General features: G+C 46.9%; 1 protein-coding gene across 5 annotated transcripts in view; it reads left to right on the top strand.

Annotated features, from left to right (window-relative positions):
- The window catches only part of NPAS2 (neuronal PAS domain protein 2), a 101,183-nt gene continuing 86,604 nt past the window's right edge, over nt 1-14,579 (top strand). For 2 of the 5 annotated variants that reach the window (XM_080601569.1, XM_080601570.1), the window contains exon 1: nt 1,707-2,183. In XM_080601569.1, coding sequence (XP_080457695.1) covers nt 1,849-2,183 — 335 coding nt within the window. In that variant the 5' untranslated portion in view covers nt 1,707-1,848. Of the gene's footprint in view, nt 71-1,136; nt 2,184-2,337; nt 4,250-14,579 lie in introns of those variants that run through there. The other 3 variants (XM_080601568.1, XM_080601571.1, XM_080601572.1) reach the window with 3 other exon arrangements.

A 14,579-nucleotide genomic window follows, 5' to 3' on the forward strand; every position in this document is an offset into this window, starting at 1 on the left:
AGTCACGCCTGCTGTATAAAGCACGGCGTAAAGGCACTCGGCAGAAGAGCGCGACGGTTTTCCGTAGCCTGTAATTATTAATTAATTATTCGCAGTCGGGATTGAATGCTCCCGACTAAGCAGCTGCTTGTGTCGCCGTGCCTGGCCGGGATGGAGCAGAGGGGATGGCGAAGAGAGGATGGAGAAGAGGGGATGGAGCAATAGGGATGAAGCAGAGGGGATGGAGCAGAGGGGATGGAGCAGAAGGGATGGAGAAGAGGGGATGGAGCAGAGAGGATGAAGCAGAGGGGATGGAGCCATAGGAATGAAGCAGAGGGGTTGGAGCAGAGGGGATGGGGCAGAGGGGAAGGGGCAAGAGGGGATGGGGCAGAGGGGATGCCCACAGCAGCCTTCAGCCCACTCCCCGCGAGCCCTCTTTTGTCAGGGCTTTAGAAGGGAGGCAGGACGGACGGGAAAACCCCCTTGCAGGTGGCAGAGAAGCCCGCTCCCGGCGTAGCAATGGGACAGGGGGATTTGGGGCCGGGGGCAGCCCCCGTTTCTTGCCTCCCCCCCGGAGCTTGGAGCCCCCAGACTGCGCTGCGAAGCCGGCAGCAGCGAGGCGAAAGCAGCAAAGGGCTGCAACACGCTGCCTCATCTCCCACTGGCTACTTTTCAGGAGGAGAATTAGGGGAAAAAAATAAAATAAAATAACGTAAAGTGGGGAATAAAAGGAATGACCTACTTTGCAAAAAGGGAAAAAAAAAAAGAGAGAGCGAGCTGTGTGTCGAGGCTCTGCTCTAGTTGCCGGTGTGGCGTTGCATAACCGAGCCGGGAGGTACCGCCGGTGCCCGGCGAGGCCGGGAGCCCGCCCGGGGGTCGCCGGGGTCCCGCTGTCCCCGCACTGTCCCCGCGGGCCGTCGGGCGAGGCCGGGCCGTGCCGGGCCGTGCCAGGCTCCGCTTGGGCGCTGCCCGGCCGGGGGGGACCCCGGTGGCTCCCGGGGTGGCCCCGTGCAAAGCCCCCGCTGCCGGCTCGGGGCGTTGTGCAAGCAGCCCCGATTTCGGGGCTGGGTTTTTCGGTCGAGGTTTTATTTGATTTTTTATTTGATTTTTTTTTAATTATTTTTTTTTCCCTGCTTCCCCTTTCGTTCTCTTTCCAGCTTCTCCTTTTCTTGGATCCTCGCCTGTCTCCTCCCACAGAACGAGAGAGAGCGAGAGAGAGAGAGAGAGGAAAAAAAAAAAAAAGGTCACGTATGTTTGGAAAAATATGTAGGTCAGTGGAACATTCCCTGCACTTGTGCAAACGGAGCCGGGGAGGGAGAGCTCCTCCGCAGCCCTCTCGCTCCCCACCTCCCAGCCCGGCCCTCCCCGAAGCCCGGGCGCTCGGCGGCGCGGCGGGGAGGGGGGACCCGGCGGCGGGGGGTCCCCGTTACCCCCCCGGCTCCGCTCCTCGGCGAGCGGCGGAGGGAAGCCGGAGCGGGCGAGGAGCCGGGGCCGGGGCCGGGGCCGCCCATGGGCGCGGGGCTCGGGGCGCGCCCCCCCAGCTCCGGCGGCTGAGCGGCTCCGGGGCGGCGGCGGCGGCGGGGGCGGCGATGCGGGGCCGCCGGGGAGGATGCCCCCGCCTCGGCCGCCGGCCTCCAACTTCGCGGCCAACTCCCGGCCCCGCAGCCCCCGCCGCCGCGCGGCCAACTTGATGCCCCAGCGGCAGCCCGAGCCGGCAGCCCCCCCGGCCCCCGGCCTCCTCGCCCCCCCGCGGCAGCCCGGGCTCCCGGCGGCCTCCCGCTGCCGGCGGAGCCCCTGGCCCCGGAGCGCCCGGGTCCCGAGGCGCCCGGGGCGGCGGCAGCAGCGCGGCATGCGGCGGCCCCGCGCACCATGAGACGCGGCACCGGCACCGGCACCGGCACCGGCACCGGCACCGGCAGCGGCTCCCCGGCGGCGGCGGCGAAGAGTTTGCCGGCTCCCGAGGCCGGCCTCCTGCGCGGCTGGAGCAGCGGCGGCCGCTGCCGCAGCGGCACCGGCAGGCACCGGAGAAGCGGCGGCAGCCAGACCACCGGCACCGGCACCGGCACCGGCACCGGCGGCGGCTCCCGAGCCCAGGTGGCCACCGCGGACAGCAGCAGCGGCAGCACCGGCAGCAGCACCGGCGGCGGCACCGGCGGCGGCGGCTGGGGCATCCCCGCCGCGCTCCCGCAGCAGCGGCAGCCCAGGTAACGCGCGGCGCTGCGGCCCCGGCCCTCCCTCCGCCCCGCGGGGCGCCCACCCGCGACCCCCCCACACCCATAGGTCCCCGTCGCCACGCGTGACAGCCCCCCCCGCCCCCCGCTCCCAAAGTTTCCGCGTGGAGCGTGTGCGGGGCTGGCTGTCCCGGTCCCCCCCCCGGACGGGGATGTCCCTTTTGGGGACACGCGAATGTCCCCCCACCCCCCCCACCCCGGCCTCGCCTTGGTGTGGCCGCAAGGGCGGTGTGGGGTCTGGGGATGGGGAAGGTCCCCGGGGGGAGCAGAGGTCGTGGCACCCGCTGGAAGAGCCCTGCTGCTGCTGCCGCTGCTGCCGCAGCCCCGAGCCCGGCTCCCGCTTGCTCCCCGTGCCCCCACGAGGGGAGGCTCGGATGCGCTGCCCAGAGGCAGCTCAGGACGTCTCCGGCGAGGAGTTGTGCCGCCGTGCTTTCTTTCCCCTATGGTCACCGGGCTCGGCTGTCAATTAGCAGGCACGCTCGCCCATAATAAACTTTCCTCCGTACTCCTCAGCTGTCTGCAGGATGGCAGTTTACTTTCACTCGAGTGACTCAGAAATAATTAGCGGTTATGAGCGCTGCAGCCAGCAGAGGAACTTTCATCCTTTCGCCGTGCTAAATCTCCGGGAGGGCTGCGGGGCTCCCCAGGATGGACACGGCTCACCCCAGCTTTCCGTGCCCGCTCAACAAGTGGGCATAATTCACCCTGCCTTTTCTCGAAGCAGAAAATGATCGCCCTCTCCCCCCTGCACGAAATGTTCCTCTGCGTCCCGTGGTTTTAGTTTGTTTGGTGGTACCGAATAATTAGTGTTCACGCTTTCCAGGCATAGCCTGCTCATGTGCTGAGCCGTGACTGATTTCCGAAAGCTGGTGGCTGGCGAAGGGCCCGATCCTGCATGCACTTCTCTAGGTGAATGTTGACACGGAGTCACTCCACAGGGATGGCCTGGGAACGGGGAATCTCCAGGGGATGTGATTCCCACACGATACACTATCTCCACTGAACACGTGAAAGGAAATTAAGGTTTTTCCCGATCCAGGTATTCGATTCCAGGATGATTCCCCAAGCTAGCCACACTTCTGTGCCCTGCCCCAGATCGTGGAGGCGGTAGGCTTGCCTAAAATTGCTTTCCCTCACGACTAAAGGCACACAGGATTGAACCCATAGACTGCACTTGACAGAATTGCAACTGTTGTCCCATTTTCTAGCCCAGCACTTGAAGGCGTTGCTATTTTATCCTCGGCAGAAATGTTATCTATGGTTAAAATTACCTAGTGCTTTCGAATACAATGCTCTGCTTTCAGGTGCTTATGCATTTGCTAAGCTTAAAACTAGGCTGACATTTTCCGGGTTGAGTATTTGCTGAAGACAGAATCTCTTTGGGAAGTTTCAGATAAAATGGTTCAGCTGTTTCTGAGAACGTGGTGAGAGGAAAATGTATTCTTTGGCCACATATCTGACAAAGATGGTTTAGGTATATTTCATCCTGCATAGGGAGACCTCAATCTTTGTTTTTCTGTGAATCTGCATTTTTTGGCTCCGTTGAAAACACTTTCATTGAGACTGTTGAATTCTTGTGGCTTTGTGCTTTGGAGCAGGAAAAAGATACTTGGCTTGGGATCAACCTTGTGGCGGGGGTGTGCGTTACGTTGAGCCTATGAAAGCCTTCCAGAATTTGCCTCAGTTATCATTTCATCGCAATGCTCAGGTTGCATGCTTGTGGTGGTTGGGTGTTGAGGGTTTGACCGTAGCACTCGTACAGAGGATGCTGAATGCCCCCAACTGCTACATGCTGAGCTACTGCTCATCCTCCTGGGATGAGGGGACTTTCCACCACAGGTCTTCTTCTGACACGTTACTGCTGCGGTGAGCTCCGTAGGCAGTGAAGACTATCTCGGCTGTGTCCTTGGTGGCTGGGTGTGCCTGCTGGCATGGAGACAGTGTGGAGAAGGAAGAGGAAATGGCTTAATTCGCATGCGTCGGGACAAGAAATGGTGGGACTGGAAGGGAGAAGCGGCAGCACCGGTGATGGAGATGTGGTAAAAATGAAGGGCAGGGACCTTGGGTTAAGTGAGAGGACTTAAGGGGGTCATTACTTGACAAAGCTTGGGAACAATGTGCAGGGGAAGGGCTGGAACTGTAAGTAGAGGTGGAAAACCCAGACCCAGAGAAAGAATGGTGGGCAGAAAAATGTGGAGGGAGCCTTGTGGTGGATAGGGGCAGGAGATCTGAGCCTGCAAAAACAGCAGTTTCCAAGCTTTCAGCAATTGAATCGTGGCACTATAGCTTCTTTATCCGTCTCATCTCCCCCCTCACACTGCCTTCCATGGTCCTCAGCCCCTTCCTCCCCTTCTTCACCCCTCTCTCTGCTCCCCCACAGCAACTGTCTTCATCTCCTTGCCATGAGGGGCAATGTTGATGCTCCAGTTGTGCACCTTGGACCTGGAGAAGGGCAAGCTCAGTTGTGGAGCCCAGGAGTCACTGTGAGCCCATGTGGCTGTTCACCTCCTCGTTCTCTACCCCGCCAGCAGGCAGCACCCCAGGGACCCATCCTGCTGCCTGCCCACCTTTTTCTGGCACTAGCTTTGCCACAGAGAGGTGGTGACTTTGTATGCCCCACTTAAGTAACACAAGACTTTTCTGCTGTGGACCTCAAGGAGTCAACCCAGCTGGTGACTCCTGCTGGAAGCTTATACGGGTTTTCCACTTTTTTTAACTGGAGGGGGAATTTATAGCTCACTATATTAAGAATAAATCAAAATAGCGAAGTCCTGTGGAAACAAAAAAGTAAATAATCATGTAGCCGGTGTTGCATCATAACTCATTTGCCTAACGTAGGAAAATTAAGATCAGCAACTGATTGTTTGTAGCTCTAGCATTTTTTAAGGATAGGACATTTTGCACAGCAAACATAATAATTTAAATAGTTGCCTATGTTCAGCCATAAGTTTTGAGCAAACAAATTTCATCACTATACAATTGATAATTGGTAAATATAAAACAATTGAAAATGTTTATTTCAACTGTTTATTTTATGAGTACTTCATTTCTTTCCTTCCTAAGCTGGATGGTATAGAATTTAAGTAACTTTCATTTGTTTATAGTTTTGCTTTCAGGCTCTTAGGGCAGATGCACTTGAGTTGCAAATTTTGCAGAGATCGTTATCTGTATAAAAACCAGTCATCTTCCTGTATTTAGCTTAGCTTTCTGTTGATCCTTGGTCTTATTAAGACTTGTTTTTGAAAAACTAGGCTGAGGCCATGCAAATATTTGTATTTTAGCAAATTTATTTCAGGCTGCAAGTTTAGGAGAAATCAGCATCAGCTGACACTGGCTTTTTTGTTATGAGACTGATACCGAAGTTTGAAAAGGAAATACCATGCAATACTATTTAAGCAGAACATATGGATGTGTATGTAGCAATGCTTTTGACATTACAGAGTATGTTTTTTTCTGTTTGTTTATTTGTTTGTTTGTTTGGGGATAGGGGGGAGGCAGGGGTAAGATCTGCTATGTGCCACACAGGATATATATACTAATATATCACCATCTGAATTCAGAAATGCAAGAGTTGTGGTGCAGGAAGGACACTGATGTGATGTGACCCTGTAGGTTTGTGTTAGAAGCATCTGAGAAACTCCAAGCATGGTTCACTCTCTGCTCCTTGCATTTATCTTGTGGTGGCTCAGGGATCTCAGCAGATGAGGCTGAGGGGTTTGTGGGGACACCTCCATTGGACTCACACACATAAATTCCATATACATTTGGGTGGGATGGTTAAGTGCTGTTTTTTATGCTTCAGTTCTTGCGTCTTTTCCCCTGAAGGCAAACCATGATGCACACCTCAGTCCAACCCAAATGTTGCGTTTAATAACACGTTGGTAAAGACACTTCTCTTCCTTTATCCAAGGACCATGGCAGAGACCATTGTTTCTTGCATGCTGCCTACCACAGCTGGGAGGAATATCCTTTGGCACCCGTGAAGCTAGGCTGAAAAGCATCAGCCTGACAATTCACTTGTGGCTTCAGAAGAATAAAGCTCTTACAACAGTTAGGTCACCAGTGAGCTTGGACCTTTGTCGCTAGGAAATAGCACTGCCACACACTTTGCTCTCTGCTCTCTCAGTACCTGCCTGTTGTTCCTTGTCCTGTTCTTCATCTTCAAGCTCTTCGAGGCAAGGCCACTGCTTTATTCTGTGTATGTACAGCAGGTGCATGCCCAACTCCATGCCAGAAGCTTCAGAATACTCCAGAAATGACCTTGTACGTGGTGGGTACAGAGAGGTTCGCTCACCTTCTCCTGCTTGGGCACAAGTGTGTAAAACAGGTGGTCTTTTGCTAGCCTGATAATGACAGAAATTGTGTTTCATCTCCTTAACACTATTCTTAGGGATCTGTGCCTCAAAACCACAATTGTTAGACAAGTCAAATGATGATATGGAAAAAAAAATCTAAGGATGCTTATGCGGGTTTGAGATCAGAATGGAAATTTGGAAGTTCAGGTATGAACCCTCTTGGTCATTTCAAAACATGGAAGAAGTGCCAGCATGACAAAGTGTCATCTACCTGGGCATTTCAACCAGCCTTTCTCTTTGAGTATCTTTGTGTCAGGTGAATGTAATATGCATTGCATTCAGACATAATGTGTCATGCTGGAAGTTAATAAAGTTTGTGTTACTTGAGGCAAAATCATAGAAATTCATTGCTACAAGTCACTGAAGATGCAAAAAGTTAGATTAAATCTTCCACAAACAACTCAGAAAATATCAATGCAATGTTCAGATGTGGGTTTAGGGAAAAAAGGGAGGGGGGGCAAATAGAACATTAGGAGTTTCTAAGAAAAAAATTGAAATAATAAAAAAAGGAAAATCATTATTTCAGTCTATTAACTATGGTGTACCCATATCTTCAATACCATGTGTTGTTGATCCACCGATTTCAAAAGTGTATGGAGGGAGGAGATTCAGGGAGGGGCAGCAAAGGTGATCAGAGGAACAGCAAGGCTTCTGCACAAGTAGCGACAGGGCTGATAAGGCAACGAGGGGCAGGAGAGGCAACAGAAATCCATAAAATTATGCATAGCGTGGAGGAGGCAAGCTGGGGATGACTGCTCACAGAGAGGACATCGGATGAAGTAGGCAGTTGTCGGGACTGAAACAAGAGGAGGTGGCTCTTCATGCAGCGTGGCCAGGCTGCCGAGCTGCTCGCCACAGGATGTGGATGCTCAGAGGTTACATCAGCTAATGAGGTGACTGGATGAGTTCATGGAAGAGAAATCCATCACGGGCTATTAAATACAAAACCACTGCCTCTGGCTTAGGAAGTTCTGAGCTGCAAATTCTTGGAAGCTTGGTGAGTCTCCTGAGGAAATATCGCTGTTGGTTTGCCTTATTCTTGTACGCGCTCCTTGGCACCCATGGCTGGGCAAGAAGGTCCCTGTGGCTGTGTGTGCTCTGCTAAATGACGTCTCTCGGGGTCTGGCCCCCGTAGGCTCCCCAGTCCAAGTGGCTTGTGGTGGCGTGCATCTTCCTGCTCAGGGCTGGCCCCATTGTAGCATATTTGCCGTGGAAAGAGCTGGTTTGAAGAAACTAGTTGAAATGCTCCAAAGCAGAGCCAGGGGATGAGCTAAAGCTTACGCAGTGATGGAAAAAGCAGGGTACAGGGCTCAAGCTCCCTCCCTGGTGTCCTATTATTTATCCGTGCAGACATGCCAAGCATAGACAGTCTTATCTTCTTGGGTTCGAGTAGGTTCAGAAAGCAATTACGTTCACGGAAGCAATCCCACCAAAAGGCATTGAATACTGAGCCACAATGCCTGGCTGAAGAAGTCTCTGCTGGGAGACTGTAATATTGCCACATGCCTACCCTCTTCGCAAAACCTTCCCAAGCCTTTGCTGCTGCCTGGTGTCAGAGGGAGGATTTGGGGAGAGATGGTTGTTTTTCCTGACCTGGCAATGCTGTAGTTATGGTTTTATCTGTCCATATGAGAGTAGGCTTTGAAATTCCAAATAGAGAATAGGACTGTGTCTTGGAAATTAATTTTCTTCAGCTATCCACAGTACTTAAGCACTGGTTCAAACAATAACATCTTGTTGGCTGCTAGTTACTAAACCAGACAATTTTGTTAATTGTCCGAGAAGCAGATTTAAACTCCCTAGATCATGAGCACCATGGCTATTCTAAAGCAAAAACTGTGTATTACTGATCGCTTAAGCAATGGTCAAAGTATAATGTATTTACATGTTTGTGTGTTTCCTTGCTAGCTTTTAGATGAGATCTAGTGATGTTAAAACAGCAGCAACAATCTGAAACTCAGCAATGTGCAAGTCCTTATGATAATTTTTTAAAATTTCTGCATGCTATCTGGTAAGAAACTCAAATGCAGCACATAATTGAACTGTATGAATGCCTATTCGTATTTTAGGTCTACCTTATGCAGTCAAATGGCAGGCCCTTACGCTGAGTGTGTGAGTGGTGTTGCATAAGCAACATAAGCCCAGGGAACCAACAGGAGCTCCAAGAGCACTCCTGGATCCTGCAATTCCTGCTGGATCTCATTTAACATTATTTATTAAGCAATATTCACCTCTCTCCCCAAGAGTTATCTTGGAGCATTGGTACTGATTTCATTTCCCAACAAGCCTTGCTTTTTAGAAACGTCATCAAACTTTTCAGTCAATTGAGCAGTCTAATGTCCTGATAGCCTTGAATTTTCTGTAATCAGCACTCAATCAAGTTAAAAATAAAAACACATTAAAACGAAAACCTTGAGCAGGAAAATACTTGTTTTTCATTCTCGTTTCTAATTCAGTAACCATTCTTAAAGCCCATCACTATGATTTGTTCTATCTTGGGAAAAACAAGTTATTATTCAAGCGGCTTTTATTTTCTTTAAAAATAGACAATGCTGTTCCATCGTTAGGAAGAAAACCAGAACAAGAAAATCAACTTTAACAAGCTTACAGATGGCAGTGAATTTCTTTAGCATAATTTTAGTCCTGCAGAAAACAATAATTGAGTTTGATTATTTTTTATCGTTCTGTCATTGATGAACCAAACCAGCCATTTTTCTCTTGATTCACTCTTAGGTGTGTCTAATCATTAAGATGGAGGGCTCTTTTAAGAAGGAAGCTCCCACCTGTAATCTCTAAATCAACAGGTGAATGTGACTGTGCAATACCTGAGAATTGCTGGCTGGCTGTCCAGTCAGCAGCTGAATGAATCCAGCTTTGAACACGTTCTGGACTTATTGGTTTGGGTGGGATGACTCTTATTAATATGTCAGGGAGAATTGATATTTCCCGTACAGTGGATAAGATTGGTATTCTTGCAAAGTCTTGCAAATAATAAGTATTATTACTGTGTGCAATGTGATCAAGTGGAGTCAGGATATTTTTCTGCTGTTCATAGTTCTCACACAAAATATCTGCTTTGTTGTTTTTATTGGTAATTCTTCAGATTTTACTTGTGGTATTTTGTCTGTTCCTGGTTTTGACATCTAAAACAGTAAAAGGTTTTAAATTGGAGGCTTTGCATTTGACATACCCACAGTCCAATTATACTTTCAGTGAGAGCTCCTTTAATTTATGATTTATAAACGGGAAATCAGTTATGTGATTTCTACATGGACCATTAAGACCACTACTTAGACAAAATCTTCATCCTGTTCACCAGATGAGCGTCTAGCTTTTAAAATTGGCTTTATTTTTGCTACAAAGGTCGGAAGAATATTTTCAATCTAGTTATCTTATGCTTTGTTTTCAGTATTTTAATACAATATCTGTGTAAGATACTTTCTCTGTCTTTCTGCCTGAAAACAGCCTAATCAAAGAATACTTCTGTGAACCACATGAGTTCATTTCCTACAATTTCAGCAAGAGCAATACAGATACAAAATAAATAGGTCACTCATATTCACTGTTGTAGTGATAGTATTTTTTTTTTAATAAGAAGGACTGAAGAATCTTATTTGTTTTCTGAGCCATCGCTGAAGTCAATGGAAACTTTCCTGGAATAATTTTGGACCTTTAATTTGATTATTTGCAAGGTGGCATGAGTCTGTTTTTTCATCTTTTCTCTTTCTTTCCAGCACAAAGGGCCTCATTGTCAGCTGATGCACACTGATGTATCTCAGCTGGTTGTGGCAATTACACTTATACTGCCTGGCCCCTAATATCCATATTCCTTCAAAAATGCAGTCTTTTTCAACAACAGAGTATCTTGCTATACCTTGCTGTTATTCAAGTATAGGAAATAAAGCTGCATTTGGTGACTATCCTGCTGTCCTCATTAAGGCAAAACTCCTACTGAAATCAAGGGGAGTTTGGCTTGACAAAGAATTACTGGCTTGAGCTTTTGAAAGGACTAAACTTTCTCCGTCCCTTTTTATTTTATTATTATTTTGTATCTCACCTTGCATTTTAGCTGTTCCTTCTCCTTCTTTTATATTTTTTCATCTGTAACTCTCTTCATAAGGGTCTTTTTTATTTTTTCTTCAGTCAGACCTTACAACCTTTTGGTTATCACCTTTCCCTCTCTTCCTTTCTTCTCCCCTCTCATTATCTCATTCTCTCTTTCAGTTGTCCTTCTGTTATCCCCACCTTCACTGACTCAGGTACCGTAAAAAGTTGGTATACATCATGCATTTGTCAAGGAATTTCATTGGCTTCTTTAGGCTACTTCTATGTAAAGGTGCCTATATCAAGGTACTTATCTTAGGGTGAAGAAACAGATTGGTGATTTAGGCAGAGGTTTGTTTGCACAAAATTAATCTCAGTAATCTTTCCTTGTTTTCTGGGCAGGATCTTAAAAGTTTCTCTGAAGCATTTGTGCAGGGTTTTAGCAGTAAATTGGGTTTTGAAGTGATAAAATACATATTTGGCACAGTATTGCAGTCAGAAGAAAATACTTCATGATTTTAAAGTCCGTGTAAAAGGGTTTTGTTGATGGCAACAAAACTGGAAATCTCAAAAGAGATGGATTTTGTTCATAATTCTTCTACTGTGCAAAGATAAGAGCTTAGACCACATATACAACATCTTTGTGCATCAGTCCTCTGATTTACAAACTAGGGCAGCTTTGCTGTGTAACGTAAGCTCTGATCAGCTATGGGTGCCATTCAGAGCCAGGTATTTGAGGGGGACACTGAGCAGGAGTCTCTGGCATGCTAAATACATCACTGGCAGAAAGAGGAGTCACAGTGAACCCTTTCCTGGGTGTTGATCCATCTTGGTGGTTAGGCTACATTAGGAACTTGTGAACTGCAGGGATGTTGCTTCCAGCTACACTTGGGCTTCCCTTGGATGCCCAGTCCCCACTGGTTACCTGTCTAACCTCATGCTTCCCCCCTGCTACCTATTAATTGTTCTCGTTTTTAAGATGGAAGACATTTTGAAAGTGCTAAGTATTGTTATTATTTTCTAGCTAGTCTGACAAAAATTCAGATTCTTTTCCAGAATATCTTGTTCATGCTTGCAAAGTAAATAGTAAGCGTGTGCCTTAATGGGTGGCATAGAATTTCAAAATAATGTCACCAGCTTACAGATTATTAGCATCTGGATCCCTCCAGACATATTTCTTAATGTAAAAGGCGTAATGCTAACATTACTTATTCTTTCTTAAATTAGCAAACATCTTCTCTTTTTGCAGTATCTACAAACATTGTTTCATGGTGTCCAATTTCCTGTTACTCTGGCAAACCTAACATGTACCAAAAACTACAGGATATATATATAGTGTAATGCCAATTAAAAAGGCATTATTTAAAGCAATTTCTATATGTTCTGTTCAAAACTGTCTTCTTCCAAAGAACAATTTACACTACATCTGAACAATAGATTTGTTGTTGCTTACCAAATGGGAAATTTGATAGTTTTTTCCACATCCATTCATATTTTTCAGAGGAACTAAGTTCAGTTTTTAACTTTGAAATACACTTTTTTTTTTTCTTTTTTTTTTTTCTTGGTCTGTAATATATATATTTTCAAAGTCATAATTGGCATTAGACTTGCCATAGTTTTCTGCAGATTTTTTCCCACTGTGAAACTACTAGAGGGTCATCATGCTGGTTAATGAAAGAGTGATGACATTCTTTGTAAGTTGTATTTAAATATTCTTCTATGCAAATTTTTCCTTTTCATGAAAAAGTTTAAAGAGACATCTTAAAAGGAATCCCTTCGAGTTTTGAAAAATGCAGGTTAGATTCATTCAAAATCTAGATACCCAGCGGTGGGAGGTAATGAGACATTTCAAAATTGCTACTGTGTAATTGAGAGGGGATTCCAAACATGAGATGCAAGCATAAAAATTGGGTATAGCTCTTCACAATGCCACTCGTTTTGCAGCTGAATTCCTCAGTACTGTTCTTAGAGTGTATAATCAGTTATGCTTGTGCTGATTTAATCAATTATTCTTGTGCACAAACAAACAAACACAAAATCTGGCTAATTTCAGGCTCTCTTTGAAACACCAGACCTAGAGATTTAACTTACAAAGAAAGAAATATTATTTTCAAGCTTCTAGAGTGATTTTAAAAATGGCAAAGTTATATTTGGGAAGTACCATACTTTTTGGTACCGGCAGCTGTGTATCCTTATGCAGAAGTGGATTTGGCTGAAAGACCAATTCATAAATATTGTATCCAAAGACTGCAGCAAGCTTTCATATTTGCAAGAGATAATGTAAAATGTGCAACATTTTTTCTTCACCCGAAGAAGTCTCAGCTTAAACAGCCTGGTCTCCCAAGTATAGTGAATAATGGCCAACTAACAAAAGTATCCATGGCTTCTTGAATCACATAGACTGGAGACAATTCTGCCTGCCTCCTCGGTGAGCCAGCACATGCAGGAGAAAAGGTCAGCCTGCGGAGGTTAGTCTGAAATCCCCCCTGCACACTGGGAATCTGTGAAGAGGCTTGGAGGGTGGAGATGTCAATAAATAACTTGACTCCTGCACTCGGCAACTTCCCATCTCTCAGCCTATGAGCTTCCAAGCAAGCAGCACTCGCTGTGTTACGGGCTGCTCGGGGAAAACAAATGGGAGATGGGGTAACCTCTCATGGCTCCTTTAGAAAAAGTCCCTTTTTTTTCCCCCTTGTTTCTAGACCTTTGCTTTAATCTGTGGCCTGGGGAAGCGAGGGATGTAGGGGAGAGGCAGGCGTTATCTTTGGTCTTATGGCTCCTCTCATTCAGGGCTGCTCTCCAGGAAGAAGTTTTCCCCCTTGTGAACACAACAGTTTTCATGGCAGGGGCTCTGTGTGAAAGAACGCCAGGGAAGAGTCTGAGCGTGCCTGATGTGTGCTTGACATCTTAGCACAGATTCAGCAGAGCAGCTTTATTCAGGTAAACACTTAGGCACATGCTTTTCATTACCCATTTGCTCAGAACTTCATCCATCTTTTCCTGAATATGGAAAGACTTAAGCACATATTTAAGGGCTGACTAGGTCCCCAGTCTGACTCACGCATATACTGCAGCGAGGATGGGTTGGATGGGAAGGGAGCAATCATCACAGTGGCACGGCAGCTAAGAAGTGAGGTGTACTGTCTGAAAATCAGCATGCTAGCAAATGGCCTCACTTTGGGAGGCAACTCTGTATCTGGATATGACCCCAAAGAGACAACCTAGCCTGGACTTAATCTCATCTATCCATTTGTTTCCCATTTGTTTCAAATTCCTCTACATATGGCTTGGATGATCCAAAGTAGGTTTATAATTAAAACTAGTTTGTTCTGCAACCTCACGTTCAGTAGTTTTAAAACTCACCCACCCAGCAACCCAAGGAGAGGACAGTGGTCTTCTGCAGAATACTTTGGGTCATCTGTATGTAAAGCTTCCCAGGAAAAGGTGAGGATTTAAGATAAGGATTACTTAGACCGCATGAGCCATGGATGCTTTCTGAAAATTATTACATATTTGTCAGCACTGAACACGTACCAAATGCTTTTGGCTCTTTCTAGTTACTGTATTCATGAAAAGCTATGGTTCACAGTTTTGCCTGCAAAATTTAAACTGATTCAGGCACTGATGTAACCTTTTTGCTTCTTTCGAATGTTCTTTTGAGAATTGTGAATCTACATTAACATTTTGCAACACAGAAAAAGGCACTTAAGAGCTAGTCCACAAATGCTTCTGCAGGTGGATCACTTTTGACTAGGCGGGCATTGTCTGCTGTTAAAGCTCTTTGCTGAAAATAATACGTGCAGAGGCACAGTGGTAACTTTCTCTAGCAGAGATTGCTAGCAGAATTTATTACAGTTTGTATGAAGTTCCTTTACTGGCAGAACTAACCTTTTTTCACAAAGAGGATAAGCTATCCCAGCAAAAAAGATGTTTGAGGGGGAGCGTAGTAGTGTCAGCACAAATATGTTTC

This window comes from Anser brachyrhynchus, assembly GCF_964034855.1.
Source record: "Anser brachyrhynchus genome assembly, chromosome: 1".
NCBI lineage: Eukaryota > Metazoa > Chordata > Aves > Anseriformes > Anatidae > Anser > Anser brachyrhynchus.